At 39.2% G+C, this 17,274-nt stretch overlaps 1 protein-coding gene across 2 annotated transcripts in view; it reads right to left on the bottom strand.

Annotated features, from left to right (window-relative positions):
* NEK3 (NIMA related kinase 3) overlaps positions 1 to 17,274 on the bottom strand; it is a 28,991-nt gene extending 11,717 nt beyond the window's left edge. Inside the window, exons 1-11 of one of the 2 annotated variants that reach the window (XM_074960170.1) lie at positions 17,146 to 17,274; positions 13,820 to 14,064; positions 12,367 to 12,460; positions 12,061 to 12,158; positions 8,628 to 8,711; positions 7,090 to 7,157; positions 6,885 to 6,971; positions 3,948 to 4,002; positions 1,906 to 2,106; positions 1,159 to 1,228; positions 364 to 401 (exon numbers count right to left, since the gene is read on the bottom strand). In XM_074960170.1, the coding sequence (XP_074816271.1) occupies positions 364 to 401; positions 1,159 to 1,228; positions 1,906 to 2,106; positions 3,948 to 4,002; positions 6,885 to 6,971; positions 7,090 to 7,157; positions 8,628 to 8,711; positions 12,061 to 12,158; positions 12,367 to 12,460; positions 13,820 to 13,936 (912 nt within the window). In that variant the 5' untranslated portion in view covers positions 13,937 to 14,064; positions 17,146 to 17,274. The remainder of the gene's footprint in view (positions 1 to 363; positions 402 to 1,158; positions 1,229 to 1,905; positions 2,107 to 3,947; positions 4,003 to 6,884; positions 6,972 to 7,089; positions 7,158 to 8,627; positions 8,712 to 12,060; positions 12,159 to 12,366; positions 12,461 to 13,819; positions 14,065 to 17,145) is intronic. The other variant, XM_074960179.1, reaches the window with a different exon arrangement.

Genomic DNA, 17,274 nt, shown 5'->3' with positions numbered 1-17,274 from the left:
CTCTCCCATAACTCAAACAACTGGAGGGATTTTTGCTAAAACATAAAACAAAATCCACCACCAGGTAGGGACTAAACATGGAAAACGCAAGACCCTAAGCCAAAATTTCAGAAAACCATAAGGATATGAAGCTGAGATTATATCAGAAAATGTTGCAATTTTAACTGTAGCAGATGTGGACAGTACGTACTATAATAGATATGCGGGTGACATGTTTATATGAATACCACTACAATTCACTCCACTGCTGATCTAGCAACCTATGGATTATTAATGAATACAGTAACTGGTCTGCAACAACAACTTGCTATATGTTATTTTAAAAAATAGGGATTATATTTTTATTCATAGTTGAGTACTTACCCCATTATTAGAACGTCCACCTGTTCTGACAGCACCTGCTAAATTAATGGACATGTTCAAAAATTAAATCCACATTTGAGGTAAGCAGCTGGAGTAAAGTGGTGCTCATGAAGGTAAGAAATTAACACCACTGAGCCAGGCATTTTGAAGGAAAATTCTGTGAAAGTTTCTTCACTGCTCTGCCAATATACCTCAGTCCCATCTTGAGAAACTTCTGCTATTTAAGTCCCCTGAACCTCTCTGTGGAAAAAAGGAACTGTTGATTGTCTGTGATTATGCACGGGGTTTGAGCCGTCGGTAAATATCCCTAAGGGAAAGGAAAAAAAACAAACCAACCAACCACACACAGGGTTTAAACTAAGAACGTATGCCAATAGGACAATTTACATGCCTGAAGTTATGCACATGAGCAGAAGGCCCTCATTGAACTGGAGCCTCAGACCAGACAGTGATACTTTTACCCTTAAATTTATCACACAAAAGTAGAGTACTGCTTACAAATAAAATATGTGGCACAAACTTTTCCTTCTTGTGCTAAAAGATATCAGATAAATGTGTTCCTTATGGTAAAGGATAAAATTGTAGTTTGCAAAAATCAAAATACCTGCTAAACTCTGGAAAGCTGAACTATATAGCACCCTAACAGGTTCAAGATTCCACATTTAAAAATAATCTCAACTTTATTCTAAAACACAAAACTGACATATGTTCTTTAATGTTAGATTCTAAGATACTGCATTTCATAAAAATGTATCAAAATAAGTCATTTATAAAACCATTCTAACAAAAAATTACCTTTTGTTCCTCCTAAATCACCTGTGTGTTTCTTTGTCTCCTTTAATATTTGTTCAAACTCAGCTGTCATCTGGAAATCGTACACAAAGATTCTATGTAGTGTGCATATTTTAATTTTTTTTTCAGATTACTCAAATTTTGTGTTAAAAATATAGGCTAATCAACAGGAACAAAAGCACCTTCTAGTTAGCAATAACTACCCACTACTGATTAAATCATAAATTAACACCAGTGTGGTTTTTTATTTTAAAAATCCCTCATCAAAACTCTACTTTTCTGAGAAGACTGTATGTGTGTAGGGTTCTGCAGTTTTGTATCGGTTCCATCACCTAGTCATTTTGGCCCAGACCCTCAAATGTATTTAGGTGCCGAACTCCACTTGATTTCAATGGGAGTTAGGTGCCTAAATACTTTGAGGATCTGTGCCTTTGGGCTTTCTGAATCTGTCAACTTCGTCAGTTTCCTAGACTGTAAACTCCTCTGGACAGACACAGATTTTGTATAGTCCTAACCACATCACCACAATTCAACATAAGAACAGCAACTCCCCTACAGTAATAATTCTGATTTGTAAACCTGTATTAATGGAGGATGGTGACTAATTTTTAACAGTCTTTAAGTAGGTCCCCAAATAGTAATTTTTCAGTAACATAAAGACATGGCAATATAGGTATTTGAGTTAGCCTCTGAAATGTTGCACTACTTTTAAATTCTGTTAATTGGAGACAAAATAAAAGTACACTATACCTCTGCTGGCAAACAATTTTTGATAAGTTTTGCTAAGCAGCCTCTTGCAAGAATAGTACTGGCGGATGGCCGGTTCTTGGGATTTCTCTTAAACATCTGTTTTATTAAATAATGAAGTTCATAGGAGTAATGAGATGGAAGTGGATTGTAGGATCCTTTACATATCTTAAGGATGAGATGTTTCCAGCTATTGGCTTGAAACTAAATTTGAAAGAAATTAATTTTAAAGCCTTGAAAGCAAATATGAAGGGAAAGAAAAGCTGACATACAGTAAGAGCAATGTTAACGTTTAATTATTTCTACAATAATGCATATTGTGTAACTGTATGCTATCTGTTCAGCCAACGAGTTTTGAAAACCTCAGGTCTCTACTGCTACTAGGGCAAGTATTTACCTTCCTGCCTTTTGTCACTTAAACAGTCATGAACACTGTTTTTGATAGTTAGTCAGTACTACCTTTTATAAGTAGTATTTCTAGTAATGATGTAATAGTGACAGTTTATTCTTGACATTTAACTGTAAACATGGACGTAAAGCCTTCTAGACATGAAACTTCAAGGAACAACAATATTTTGGGAGAACTTGTGGCACCTTAGAGACTAACAATTAACTTAGGCTTGAATAAAGACTGGGAGTGGATGCGTCATTACACAAAGTAAAACTATTTCCCCCATGTTTATTCCCCCCCTCCACTGTTCTTCAGACGTTCTTGTCAACTGCTGGAAATGGCCCACCTTGATTATCACTACAAAAGGTTCCACCCCCTCCCCCCGCTGGTAATAGCTCACCTTACCTGATCACTCTCCTTACAGTGTGTATGGTAACACCCATTTTTTCATGTTCTCTGTGTATATAAATCTCCCCACTGTATTTTCCACTGAATGCATCCGATGAAGTGAGCTGTAGCTCACGAAAGCTTATGCTCAAATAAATTTGTTAGTCTCTAAGGTGCCACAAGTACTCTCTCTCTTTTTGCGGATACAGACTAAGACGGTTGCTACTCTGAAACCTAAGAAAAGGATAGTGGTCGGGGAGGCATAGCTCAGTGGTTTGAGCACTGGCCTGCTAAACCTAGGGTTGTGAGTTCAATCCTTGAGGGGCCATTTAGGGATCTGGGGCAAAAATTGGGGTTTAGTCCTGCTTTGAGGAGGGGGTTGGACTAGATGACCTCCTGAGGTCCCTTCCAACCCTGATATTCTATGATTCTAAGGATAGGTGATAAAACAGAAAATATCATAATGCCATTATGTAAATCCATGATATGCTCACACCTTGAATACTGCATGCAGTTCTGGTCACCCCATCTCAAAAAAGTTTATTAGAATCGAAAAAAAATGCAGAGAAGGGCAATGGAAATAATCAGGAGTATGGAACAACTTCCATATGAGGAGAGACTAAAAAAAAACTGACTGTTCATCATAAAAAAGAGACAACTAAGGCAGGATATGATAGAGGTCTATAAAATCACAAATGGTACAGACAAAGTGAATATTTACCCCTTCACATAATGTAAGAACTAGAGGTAACCCGGTGAAATTAATAGGGAGCAAGTTTAAAACAAACAAAAGAAATACTTCTTCACACAACACACAGTCGATCTGTGGAACTCATTGCCACAGGATGTTGTGAAAACCAAAAGTATAACTGGGTTCAAAAAAGAATTAGCTGAGATTGGATGACAGGGATGGATCACTTGAAACTTCCCTATTCTGTTCGTTCCCTCTAAAGCATCTGGCAAACTCCACTGTGAGAAGACAGGATACTGGGCTAGATGGACCATTGATCTCAACTTCCATTGCCATTCTTATTCGGTGAGTGTTTTGTTAAATATATATTAATTTTCTACTTGTTGTCTGTCATAATCAGTTTTTTAAAATGGAATAAAACTCAAGGAGAAGAAAACACTTAGAAAACCTATATGCGTAATTACCAGTTAATCCATCCAACTTAATCTAACTGCTAATGAAGTTTCAGAGTTCATTAGTACTTGAAAGTTTATATAACAAAATTAGAATTGTTTTGATACAAATAAGCACACTTACCGGATGTTTAAGAGCACAGAGCTCATATAAAATGCATCCCAGGGACCATATATCACTAGAAATATATATATAAAAAAAGTCAAAATAAGTAGTTAACCAACAATTACAATTCAATGTCACATTTAGCAGAAGTTATGTTAATTGTTCAACTGTTCAACTATATGCGAATAAAAAAATACATTTAACTTAAGATGAACAGAAATATTCACAGAATATAATAGGATACAAAACTGTGTGCTTGACCCTAACAGCATCCCAGTACAAGAGGGCAAGGTGCTCTCAGATATCTGGTACAGGTTTCAGCTGGCTTAACCAGTTCAGTGTACCCCCAATTTATTAATGTCAAACTGTATCTGATGTGTGTCACCTAAGGCATCATTGGAAAACTAACAACACACTGATAATATTCTTGTGGGATGTATGTACGGTAAACACCCAAGGGACATTACAAATGTGAAGGAAACATGGAACTCAAATGTATTTACCAGGCAAACCTGGGGAGGGGGTAAACAGGTTACTCCCAAACAAAGGGCAAGCCAGGTGTCATCCAAGTCAATTAGCAATCATATGTCAGGTGGCCATTCATTTGCATGGGGAAGGCAGAAACAGATCTAGTTGCATTTTAGCAAATACCAGTAGGGGAAGAAACCAGCATGAAACTTCCTTCAACAGCAGACTCCATGTCTCCTTCCTCACAGCTTGAATGAACTTTATTTGGGGGGAGGCAGGAACTTTCACAAGAATCTATGTCAGAGGTTCACTGGATTATAAGAGAGAGTGGAAAAGAATTCCAAGTTATCTTTTACCTAAGACGACAAAGGAACTGAGCACTTTGCCTTTGCAGAGAGATCCTGATCGAGGATGTTGGGGAGAGGGAGAGCCATACTGCTGGAAGGAGGTGTGGTAAGAATCTTGCCTTGAACTAAGACCACAGTTTTGTTGTCTTAGTCTTTAGCAAGAGTTTTTCACGGTTATTTGCTTGTAACCATTCCTAACACTATGCTTTACATTTTAACTCACTTAAAATCCTATCGCCTTTCGTTAATAAATTTGTTTTACTTTTAATCTAAACCAACCCAGCTCTGTGTTTGAATTAAAGTGACTGTTAACACCAGTTAAAGTGACAAGCTGTGCATTTTGTCTCTTTAGAGGAGCAAACGAACCTTATTATTCCTCTGAATGGTTCCGGAAAGGGCTGGACATTGCCAAGCACATGGTTTTGGGAAAATCTGAGACTCAGTGTGTTGGAGTCACCTGGTTAGTAGTAACCAAGGTTGATGGATACCAGAGTGGGGCTGGGATGTTACAAGCAGACTACTGGAATTAGAGTGCTGAGCCAGAGCTGCTTAACACAAAGACACACTGTACATTTGTCTGCCGGCTGTCGGTGTCCAGGCGGTGAGCTACAGCAGCGGAGAATTTAAGGCAACCAGAATTTCAGGGCAGGCAGTGACACAACCACTCACTAGTCTGGACTGCATTGTCCCAGAATAAGACTATGTGTTTATCTTTTTAGGTAATGAGAGTAAAGACTCTTGCTTACCCTATCTGATCAGGAAACAGACCAAGAAAATTCATCGATAAGTAGTGGAAGCCAATCTACAGTGGAAGTTCTCTTTTTGTTAGTAGCATTTCTCCTGATTGACTTAGTGCAGCAAAATTACTCATGCTCATTGCAGCACACACGCTGCAGCCAGCATAGGCAGGCACTCTCCCACCAGGCTGTTTCATAATACATCAGCCATTTGCAGCATTGCCAACTGTCACAAGTAGCGATTCTGACCACTACCGGAGCTTATCTCAGGAGAGCGTAAATCCCCCTTTAATTGGCTGCCTTCCCCATTTTCCCATCTCCTGGGGAAGAGCACCCAGTGAGGGTTGCTTCAGGAAACATGCAGAGTTCTCCCATCAAGAAGGCAACAATGGAGGAGCAGATAGAGCCCAGAGGCTCAGGACAGTTCTGCTTCCCCCTCCCTCATGTGAAAAATAGATCCATCTGCTCTCTGTTCTTGACATGGGAAAAGAGATGGCAAGAACCATGGAGCTGTACCCCCCAAGCCTGGCAGAGGGGGGCTAAAAAAATCTTGGAGCTGTAGGAGGAGCAGAGATGCAATGACAGGCAAATGGCAGATGTCTGATCTGAAGAAGTAAAGCTGATGTGACGACTAGGGACTGGTTTCAGCCTCGCAGGGAGCACTGGGGCTTGGGGCTTCAGCCCTGTGGTTCTGTTCCCAGCTTCTGCCCCGGAGGGGGGGCAGGCGCTGGGGCTCTCACTATGAGGGGAGTGCTAGTTCTGAGAGGGGTTTTTGTGTCTCCGCAGCTGCCTGATTACTTCTGGTTCTAGAGGGTGTCCAGTTGACAGGTAAGTCCGGAACTCTGGTGTTATATTTGAGGTTCTACTGTACATAATTAATTACTGGGCTGTGGGACGGGAAGATGTGCCCCCCTCAAATCCCAAGGTGGGAAACAGATTAAAATGTGGGGGTTTGTGTAAAAGCTGGAATCTCTGCACATCAGTCAACCAGAGAGAGCTCCTGGAATGGGCAAGGATGAATTTGGAAGAGCCGGTAACACTAATAGCCACACACTCACAATGGGGGTGGGCTGGAGGAGTTCAAAAATCAAAAAGACAGACTGAGAAACACAATCTCATCTTTAAAACAAATTCTTATAATCTGCGGGGGTCTGACTCATGATCTTTGAACTTTTGGGTTTGACAGTACAGCACTTGAAGCTATTCAAGTGAGGTGTAACCTAGGTCTTCCCATCTGAAAACTGAGATAATCACTTCCAAAATACTCCCAAACTCCACAAGAACAAGCTCTAAACCAGAGTCTTCCCGATACATGGATCGGTCACCAAGCCAATCTGTAGCACAAGTATTAAATAATATATTACAATAATGCATCGTCTTTTGATCACTGATTAAGTGCCTACCTTTTGTTGTTGTATGGCATGTTCTCCCATATTTCTGGAGGTACGTAATAAGGAGTTCCCACGTATGTACAAGCATATGCCATTGGACTTGCCAAACAAAAAAGAAAAGCCATATGAAAAGCGATAACATAAGCTGTCTGTAATATTCAAGCAATGGTAACAAATATAGTTTAGATCACTGAATCCAGGGGCAATATCTACATACTTTGTAAGAAGACGTGCAGATCCAAAATCTCCCAATTTTACTTTTCCATTTTGAGTGAGAAAAATATTCTGCATTGCAAAAAAAAGGGAGTAAGAATTAATGTACTTAAAAATTGTTTTCTAACAAATGTTTCTGCATTGCACATATATATAGATAATATGTTGATGGACACTTCAGAAAGGCTACAGATAGAGATTTTATCTTCACTGTACCAAAATGAATCCTCATATTCCCCCTGCAAGGAAGGTAAGAACTATCCTTAATCTACAGGGGAAATTGAAAGGTTAAGTGGCTTGCCCAAGGCCAGAGTCAGTAGCATAGGAAGAATTAGAGTTCAGGAATTCTGCATCCCAGTTCTGTACTCAAACCACTATCCCACACCTCTTTCTGAGTTGTTAACTTTCCTTTAGAGAGCAGAGTAATCATAGAATCATAGCACTGGAAGGGACCTCGAGAGGACCTCTAGTCCAGACCCCTGCACTCATGGCAGGACTAAGTATTATTTAGACTATCCCTGACAGGTGTTTGTCTAACCTACTCTAAAAATCTCCAATGATGGAGACTCCACAACCTCCCAAGGCAATTTATTCCAGTGCTTAACCACCATGATGAATTTTTTCCTAATGTCCAACCTAAATCTCCCTTCCTGCAATTTAAACCCATTGCTTCTTGTCCTATACTCAGAGGTTAAGGAGGACAATTTTTCTTCCTCCTCCATGTAACAACCTTTTATGTACTTGAAAACTGTTATCATGTCCCCTCTCAGTCTTCTCTTCTCCAGACTAAACCCAGTTTTTTCAATCTTCCCTCATAGGTCATGTTTTCTAGATCTTTAATCATTTTTGTTGCTCTTCTTTGGACTTTCTCCAATTTGTCCACATCTTTCCTGAAATGTGGCGCCCAGAACTGGACACAATACTCCAGTTGAGGCCTAATCAGTGCGGAAGAATTACTTCTCATGACTGGCTTACAACATTCCTGCTAATACATCCCAGAATGATGTTCACTTTTTTTGCAACAGCGTTAACACCGTTGATTCATATTTAGCTTGTGGTCCACTATGATCCACAGATCCCTTTCCACAGTATTCCTTCCTAGGCAGAACTGATCCCTGCGGGACCCCACTCATTATGTCCTTCCAGCATGACTGTGAACCACGGATAACTACACTCTGGGAACGGTTTTCAGAGAAGATGAAACACAGAAGATGAAAGGCAAGATATGTACAATGTTTGTCATTTCAGCCCCTCCATTTTTATGCCTTCCCTTAAATTTAAATTGTCTACAGCTAGCCACAAGTAAGTTGCTATCATCAAGGATTCGGGAATAGAAGCAAAATGATAGATATTAAGACTGCAGCTACTTTGAGACCACACTTTCATTTAAATGAGTTATAATCCTGATAGTTCGATTAATCTAATACTCATGCTGGGACAAAGAATTTAAAATGAACACAGCACTCAGGGAATTAGACTATCCCAAGTGGAAGAGGGCTGTTGGCAACTTGTAATAACAGCTATTAAAGTTATTCCAATCACCTTGGACTTGATATCTCTATGCAACACACGTCTGTCGTGAATGTGCTTCACTCCCAGGCACATCTGTACAAACCAGTGAAGTATCTGAAAAAAGTGACAAAAAAAGTTATGACAATACAAATGCGTGTGTTATTCAAACTTTATTGGTGGAATGAAAAATGATAAGACAGAGCAAAGAACAAACAAGTGAACAGTGTCAACAACCTCCCAAGATGGGAATTAAAAGTAAATCAGGCATAAATTTAAGGTGACCTCTAGGGCTGTTGATTAATTGCAGTTAACTCAAAAAAATTAAAATCGCAATTAAAAAAATTATTTGCGATTAATCACACTTTTAATCTCACTGTTAAAACAAGAGAATACCAATTGAAATTTATTAAATATTTTGGATTTTTTTCTACATTTTCAAATATATTGATTTCAATTACAACACAAAATATACAAAGTGTACAGTGCTCACTTTATATTATTTTTATTACAAATATTTGCACTGCAAAAGTGATAAACAAAAGAAATAGTAGTTTTCAATTCACCTTATATAAGTAGTGTAGTGCAATCTATCATGAAAGTTGAATTTACAAATGTCGATTTTTTTTTTTGTTACATAACTGCATTCAAAAACAAAACAATGTAAAACTTCAGCGCCTACAAGCCCACTCACTCTTACTTCTTGTTCAGCCAATGGCTCAGAAAAACAAGTTTGTTTACATTTACAGGAGATTATGCTGCCCGCTTCTTGTTTACAATGGTACCTGAAAGCGAGAACAGGCGTTCTCTGGCACTGTTGTAGCTAGCGTCACAAGATATTTATGTGCCAGATGCACCAAAGAGTCATATGTCCCTTCATGCGTCCACCACCATTCCAGAGGACATATATCCATGCTGATGACGGGTTCTGCTCGATAACGATCCAAAGCGGTGCTGACAAACGCACGTTCATTTTCATTATCTGAGTCAGATGCCACGAGCAGAAGGTTGATTTTCTTTTTTGGTGGTTCGGGTTCTGAAGTTTCCACACTGGAGTGTTGCTCTTTTAACTCTTCTTGAAAGCACGTTCCACACCTCCTCCAAGATTTTGGAAGGCACTTCACATTTAAACCTTGGGGCAAGTGCTGTAGCTATCTTTAGGAATCTCACATTGGTACTTTCTTTGTGTTTTGTCAGATCTTCACTGAAAGTGTTCTTAAAACGAGCAACATGTGCTGAGTCATCATCCAAGACTGTTATAACATGAAATATATGGCAGAATGAGGGTAAAACAGAGCAGGAGACATACAATTCTCCCCCAAGGAGTTCAGTCACAAATTTAATGAATGCTTTTTTGTTTTTAAAAAACGAGCATTATCAGCATGGAAGCATGTCCTCTGGAATGAAGCAGCCAAAGCATGAAGGTGGCATATAAACATTTAGCATATCTGGCACTTAAATACCTTTCAATGCTGGCTACAAAAGTGTCACGCGAATGCCTGTTCTCGCTTTCAGGTGACATTGTAAATAATAAGTGGGCAGCATTATCTCCTGTAAACGTAAAACAAACTTGTTTGTCTGAGCGATTGGCTAAACAAGAAGTGGGACTGAGTGGACTCGTAGGCGCTCAAGTTTTACATTGTTTTGTTTTTTAGTTATTTTTTGTACATAATTCTACATTTGTAAGTTCAACTTTCACAATAAAGAGATTGCATTACAGTACTTGTATTAGGTTAATTGAAAAATGCTATTTCTTTTGTTTTTTTACAGTGCTAATATTTGTAATCAACAATAATAATATAAAGTGAGCACTGTACACTTTGTATTCTGTGTTGTAATTGAAATCAATATATTTGAAAATGTAGAAAATATCCAAAAATATTTAAATAAATGGTATTTTATTATTGGTTAATCGCACAATTAATTTTTTTAATCACTTGACAGCTCTAGTGACCTCCCATTAGAACGCGTAAAGATTTATCTACTAAGATATGTGACATTTCAATATGGCAAGTAAAACACTCATTGCTAGTATAAAGAAAGCTGGACAGTCAAAGAACCCTGTTCCTTTAAGACATTTTACAGGCACTCCAATTATAATTGTATAGTTAAATTAGAATATTTAAACTAGACACAAACGTACTTTAAATGTACTTTGTAGAGCTCTTAGGGATGCTCAGCCAATCTAACTACTGAATTAGATAAACATTTCCTGACCCTCTAATTTTAACTAAAAAGATGCCTCCAAAATGGAAAATATTAGTCATTATAAATAAACAAAGTGTAAATGAATTTGGGTGGGAGTTACATATTTCACTACTTTATATTAAGTTAGTATTTGACTCTGTGGATACCTCCACTTGTATCACAGAGTGTTTCACTCACTGTTCATTTGCAATACAACCTCATAACTTTATTTCACGGTCCTTTAGATTCTATTTTAAAAACTCTTCATTAGATACTTGGAAGCAAAAATACAAATCTCACCACATTTTACACAGTATGTATGTGGTCTGTGTACAATGTCTCTCAAATAACTCAGGTTTATCTTGTTATTACTGAAATTGCCCCAGCCTAACCATTGTTCAGACAGAAATAATGATGTCACACACACACTGAAGAATCTCTTTGTTTAATTTCAAGCAGGGTTTTTTTGTAGGTTTTTGTATATTTTAAATTTGTTTTATATGACATTGGCTGCTAGTAACCAAAACAGCCCTCAAAGATAGTTATTTCAGAAACAGCTAAGAAGATTATATCTACATATAACCTCAATCTTGAATAGATGGGACCCGATTCACCAGGCCCTGCACCTTGTTTAGTCACTTACACTAGCATAAAGTGACTGTAAATCACTACCATTCTGATTTGGTAGCATTTTACATCCATTTTCACTGGTGCCAATGGCTACAAGGTGCAAGGCAATGGAAAATGAGGCCTCAGAGATTTACTTCAGTAACAGGCTTCCCTAGTTTCAGAAATCTCAGGTACTTCTGAATTTAGATGTCTCCGTCTACCAGCAGGTAAATCACACATACATGTGATTTTACCTGAAATTGCCATTACACTGCTGTTTATACATATAAACCATATAGATATATGCACGCACATAAACAGCAGCACAGTGAATTTTCTTTTATATCAAACCATGAACTGCTACTCCTGAAAGTGATACTTTAACAATCAAGGTTGCCACACTTGGGGTAGGAGTTGTCTGACATGTTGCCATCACTCTCCAAAGTACCATGGTTAGTGCTGCTTTTTGGGGAGCAGCACCAGAGGAAAACAGTGGCATCATATACCTCACACAATACTAAGGAAGGGCATATTTCGAACACCCTTCAACTACCTGGCAGGTCAGTTATCTAACATCCTGCTCATTTTCAATATATATCATTTGATGATCATCAGTTCACATGAAAAAGTATTCTTATGTGGCTGCCTTTAATTTATTTCTTTTTCTTACCGTATCTTCAGGAAACAACTTTCCTCTTTGATATTTAATCTTTTGCATTAGATCTCCATCATCACAGTATTCCATCACTATATACAGATGTCCATCAGCTAAATTTTAGATAATTTAAGATTAATTAGTAATTTCATTAGCATGCTAAATGTATCATTGTTATTATATAGCACCAACAATAAGCTATGTATTTTACAGATAGGTATAAAGAAAAAAATCCAGGCCCCACCAAAAGCTTGCAAGCGAAATAAGAGCTTGAAGTCTAAATAATGTAAATAGATACATTCTGAAAACCTATATATTTACCTTCAAATGATTCCTTATAGGCAACAATATTTGGGTGTTTCATTTTACTCAACAGAATAGCTTCCTTCCTAGAGTTCTGTACATCAGATGGAGACTGAAAACAAATTGTATAATAATCAATTATACAAATGTTGCAATAATAAATCTTCATATATACTACATGTCATTTTCAAAACCAGAATTACTTTTGAAGCACTAGATTTCAATTTATTTTCTTCAACTGCTTTAAAAAGCCATTCATTTAGAAACTTTAAAACTCCATCCATTATTGTAAAATCAGTAAGTGAAAAATAGCACACTAAATAAACTTCCCAGAATTGTATCTCTAGAGCAGTGGTTCCCAAACTTGTTCCACCACTTGTGCAGGGAAAACCCTTGGTGGGCTGGGCCGGTTTGTTTACCTGCCACGTCCGCAGGTTCGGCCGATCGTGGCTCCCAGTGGCTGCGGTTCACTGCTCCAGGCCAATGGGAGCTGCTGGAAGCGGCGTCCAGTACGTCCCTCAGCCCGCGCCGCTTCCAGCAGCTCCCATTGGCCTGGAGCAGTGAACCGCAGCCACTGGGAGCCACGATCGGCCGAACCTGCGGATGAGGCAGGTAAACAAACCAGCGCGGCCCGCCAGAGGCTTTCCCTGCAAAAGCGGCGGGACAAGTTTGGGAACCACTGCTCTAGAGAATGTAAGTGTTTTAGAGCCATTCTGTATGCTTTTTTGAATAGATAGGATACCTTGCTACATCACTTTATGATTTTCTATTCAGACCACTGCAGAACTAGGTAATACAGCAGCACTTCCTAGCTCTGGAACAGTTCAAGGTCTATCAGAGCTTATATCAGATTATTCGAATGTGCCTTAGTATAAATTTAACTTTAATCAGGATATAACCAAGACCTCTGTGAAAAATAATTTTGAGCTTTCTTGGATAGCTGAATGAAAAGCAAGTAATTTGAAATAACTGAATTTCAGCAACAAACAATATGATAACCTGACTACTTCCTCTTTGCAGTGAAATCCTGTCCCCAGTGAAGTCAATGGGAATTTTGCCATTGACTTCAAGTAGAACGAGAATTTAACTCTATATAACTTCTCATGTGCCATAATTCTAATCTTCCGCCACAAACGTGATGCTGGTCAGTGTTTACTGGTTACCAGTAACACCCTCAGTCTTGCAGTACTTATTAAAGGCCAGATCCTGTAAGATTCTCAACACCCTGATCTCCCAATGAAGGCACTTAACACTGGGCTGGCTAAGGCCCAGATTCTCAAAGGTATTTAGGTGCCTAACTCTAGGAGTCAGGCACCTAAATACCTTTGAAGGATCTGGACCTAAGTTCTGAAATGTTGCACTTTCTCAAGAATAGTCGTAGCCTACCCATGTTGGAGGGAAAAGTGAGTTTTTAAAAGGCAATTAAAGCATTAAGATAACAAATACAAAGAAGGGGAGTGTAAACACTTACCTTGGGAAGTCTTATTTCCTTCATTGCATATTTCTGGTCACTACTCTTATGAAAAACTAAAAGAGCTCTCCCAAAGGATCCCTCTCCAAGTACTTTTAACACAGCGTATTCTTCCATTGTTTGTAAGTCCAAGTCTTCTACGTTTCCTTAAATGTTATATTTCACAAGGATTTCTTCCAAACTGTATAATTAACTCAGTTAATTTTTGGAAAAAATTCAGAAGATGTATTTTTGATTAACATTATCTGTATGAGAAAAAATGACAAAATAACAAAAATATATAATTATAACATGATGGCAGTGACAACTGCTCAGAATTGCCACAAAAAATGAATTTATGTTCAATGCTATTTTGACTTTACTAAGAATAAGGTTTTCAGAAAATTTTACTACAAAGCAAACTCACACTATGGTAATACTTTGTATATCTATTGCATCTTATAATCAGAACTCTCAAAACACTCTGAAAACATGAATTAATCTCCATAGTACGCCTGTGAAGTGCTAGATGTTCCTTTTATTCATCATCTTTGCAGCTGGATTCATAGTCCCTATCAGCCAGGTTTACAGGCACAGGAATATGAAAAATACTTGGCATAAGCAAAATACATGGTGGTGCTGTGGGTTTATAAAGGGTTAGTGGAATTTATTTTGAATGGCCTTCATACCCCACTAATTGATTTTATATATATAATTCCAATTCATTCATATATATAAATGAATTGGAATTTTTTATTAAGACACACTATTAACCTGTTAAGCTATTATATTTACTTTCTTTATTGGGAGATAAATATCATTCATCAAGCCTGTAGGATGGTGTGTGGGAGTGCGCACATGTACACATGTGTGCATGCATGGTTTGATGAATAATATTTATCCCCAAATAAGGAAAGTAAATTTAGAGGCCTTAAGAGGCTAATAGTGTGTCTTAACAAAAAGATCCAACTCATGCTTGTTCAGAGAATGAATAGTAAATCTATCATTTTAAAATTAAAAATCTGAAAATTAAGAATCAAGACATAGGATGTGTAATAAACATTAAAAAGAATGGGTCACAGTCAAAACAGATCTCACAAATCACAGTACAAAAGTTATGTTACATTTATTTCATCTTAGTGTAACTTTCAGAATAGAAACCTCTAACACAAAAACTACTCAAAATAACATTCACATTTTCAGCAGAAGAGGCACAAGGTTTCCCTTAATTCACTCCCCTTTTAGGCTTAAGATTCTTAATTCCTGTGGCAATGGCAACATCATCAAATGATAAATCAGATCCCATTATTTAGAGAGGGCAAACTGAAGAACAGATCAGCTAAGTGTCACTCAAGGTTACACAAGTGTTGAGAAGAAGAACCCAGAACACCTTCGACTGCTAACCTTCTCTCCTGCTCCATCAATTCTGAGTTCATCTTCTTTATTTAATGATAAAATGGTAACAACGTATGCTTGCTGAACAATCCCTTTTTGGCCTCTGATATCACTTGGATTTTTCTTTAACCTCACTGAATGACTACCCTATTCTGTCTTGTTTGGTTAGGGTTACAATCTGGGTTTTTGCTAAGGGGTCAGGTGCTGGATGCTGAACGTGTCTGAAAATTCAGCCACAGTCAGGGACTTTGATCTCGTCTGAAAACCTGTCCCTCTCTGCCTGCCCTTCCAGAAAACCCTCTGTAGTCATTGCTGTAGGAATACTGTATTTTACTGTATTTTGTTGTCCTAGAAAACTGCATGTACAGTAGAGCCAGCTCTGATTAACACCTTTAATCCTAGGGGAACGGTGTTGTAGCACACATCCCAAACACCAACAAGAGTTTCATATGCTATAACCCTTACTGTCAACTTTTTATAATGGTCACAAAATTTAGCCTTCATTTTGATTAAGGATTTAACAAAAACCCAAATGATATTTCACTTAGATGTAAAGAACATTAATCATAATGAGCGGATAAGAAGTTTGAAAGGTTAAGAGAATGTAGCCAAAAGTACTCTCACACCCCATCTTCTGTAAGGAAATGTTTCTGAAATAACCCACCAGAGCTAGCACCAGTTTCTATCCACCAGGTTTGCAATGTCAGGAGCCCTAGCATAAATGAGCTACCAGCATTTTAAGGACTGTTCCATCAAACCCTGTTTATGACAAATATAATCAAAAAGTGCCAGCGACAGTGAGGGCGGCTGTTGGCCCATCTACACTAGGATTTCTAACATTGCTAATATTAATGAGGTTGTTCCAGTGTTAGCTCTACGGTAGACAAGACTACACTGAAGAAAGGAAAGGGGATAGAACAATAAGGCTGTAACTACATTAGGAAGAATATCCATTGCTAACAATAGGCATCAGCACTGTACACAGCTAAGCTGGTGCTCAAAACAGTGCGGACAAGACCAAACCATGTTTAGCATCAGTTCAGAAACCACCATAGCCGAGCACTACTCAGGACAAAATTAAACCCTGATTTCTGAAGCTGCCTAATATAGTTTCGTCCTGTTCATGTTTGCAATGAAAGAGTCCAGTGCCATTCAGTTCCACCCATTGTCAACAATGGATACATTTTCTAGTATAGAAAAAAAGTCTTTTGCTGTTGATTATAAGTTTCTTTTCACTAGAGAAAGTAAAGTTTTTCAACGAAGACTTCCCAGGTTCTGTTGTAGATTAACACCTGCAAATGCTGTTAGGTGCAGGCTGCTCTTTGAGAGGGTCAAAGATCAATTCCTCAGCATGCATACCCAGGAAACGAGAGCACATCCCATTTTACCTCTGAGGGGTATAAATGAACAATAGAAACAATGCCGATCTAGGACAGATACACTGAATGAGGAGAATTAACGTGTGGGCAGTAGGTCTGTGAAAGCCTCGGTGGAGAGGAGCCACCCTGAGCTGCACAACGAGGGGGATCTGCGCCCTGGCTGGCTAGATTTGGACCTGGGCTATGCAAGAAAATTAGCAGGGTATGGATTTAAAGCAGCTTAACCATTCCTGGTAACTCCGTGTGTGGATGCTCTGATTCCAGACTGAGTGCCCTCTTCCGAATTCGCCTCATCCTAGTCCACAACAAAGCACTAATTGAATCCAAGCTAAGCAGTGGAGTTCATCAGGATCAGCTGCTCTTGCAGCGTAACTCCCCGTGCGGCCAAGGGACGGGACTACCGCAGCAGCCTCCCCCGGGCCTGGGGAGAGCGGGCGGCTGCTCTTGCCCCTCCCAGTTAAATCCTGGAGGGGCAGCACCCCCACGCCATAGGGCGGGCCCCGCCCCGGCCCCGCCGCCGGCCCGCCCCCGCCTTTTCTCCGTCTCCAGGCGCGGCCCCCCCGGGCTCCGTACCGTGCTGGAGCCGCTCCCCGCCGCAGCTCCCCGAGCCGGCGGCTGCCGCAGACCCCGCCTCCCGCGCGGCCCAGCCCGACCGCCTCGCTCAAGCACCAGCTCCGAGCCAGGCCCCGCCCCTCCTCTCTG

Source organism: Natator depressus, chromosome 1 (assembly GCF_965152275.1).
Source record: "Natator depressus isolate rNatDep1 chromosome 1, rNatDep2.hap1, whole genome shotgun sequence".
Taxonomy (NCBI): domain Eukaryota; kingdom Metazoa; phylum Chordata; order Testudines; family Cheloniidae; genus Natator; species Natator depressus.
This window is presented reverse-complemented; position numbering and strand designations above follow the sequence as displayed.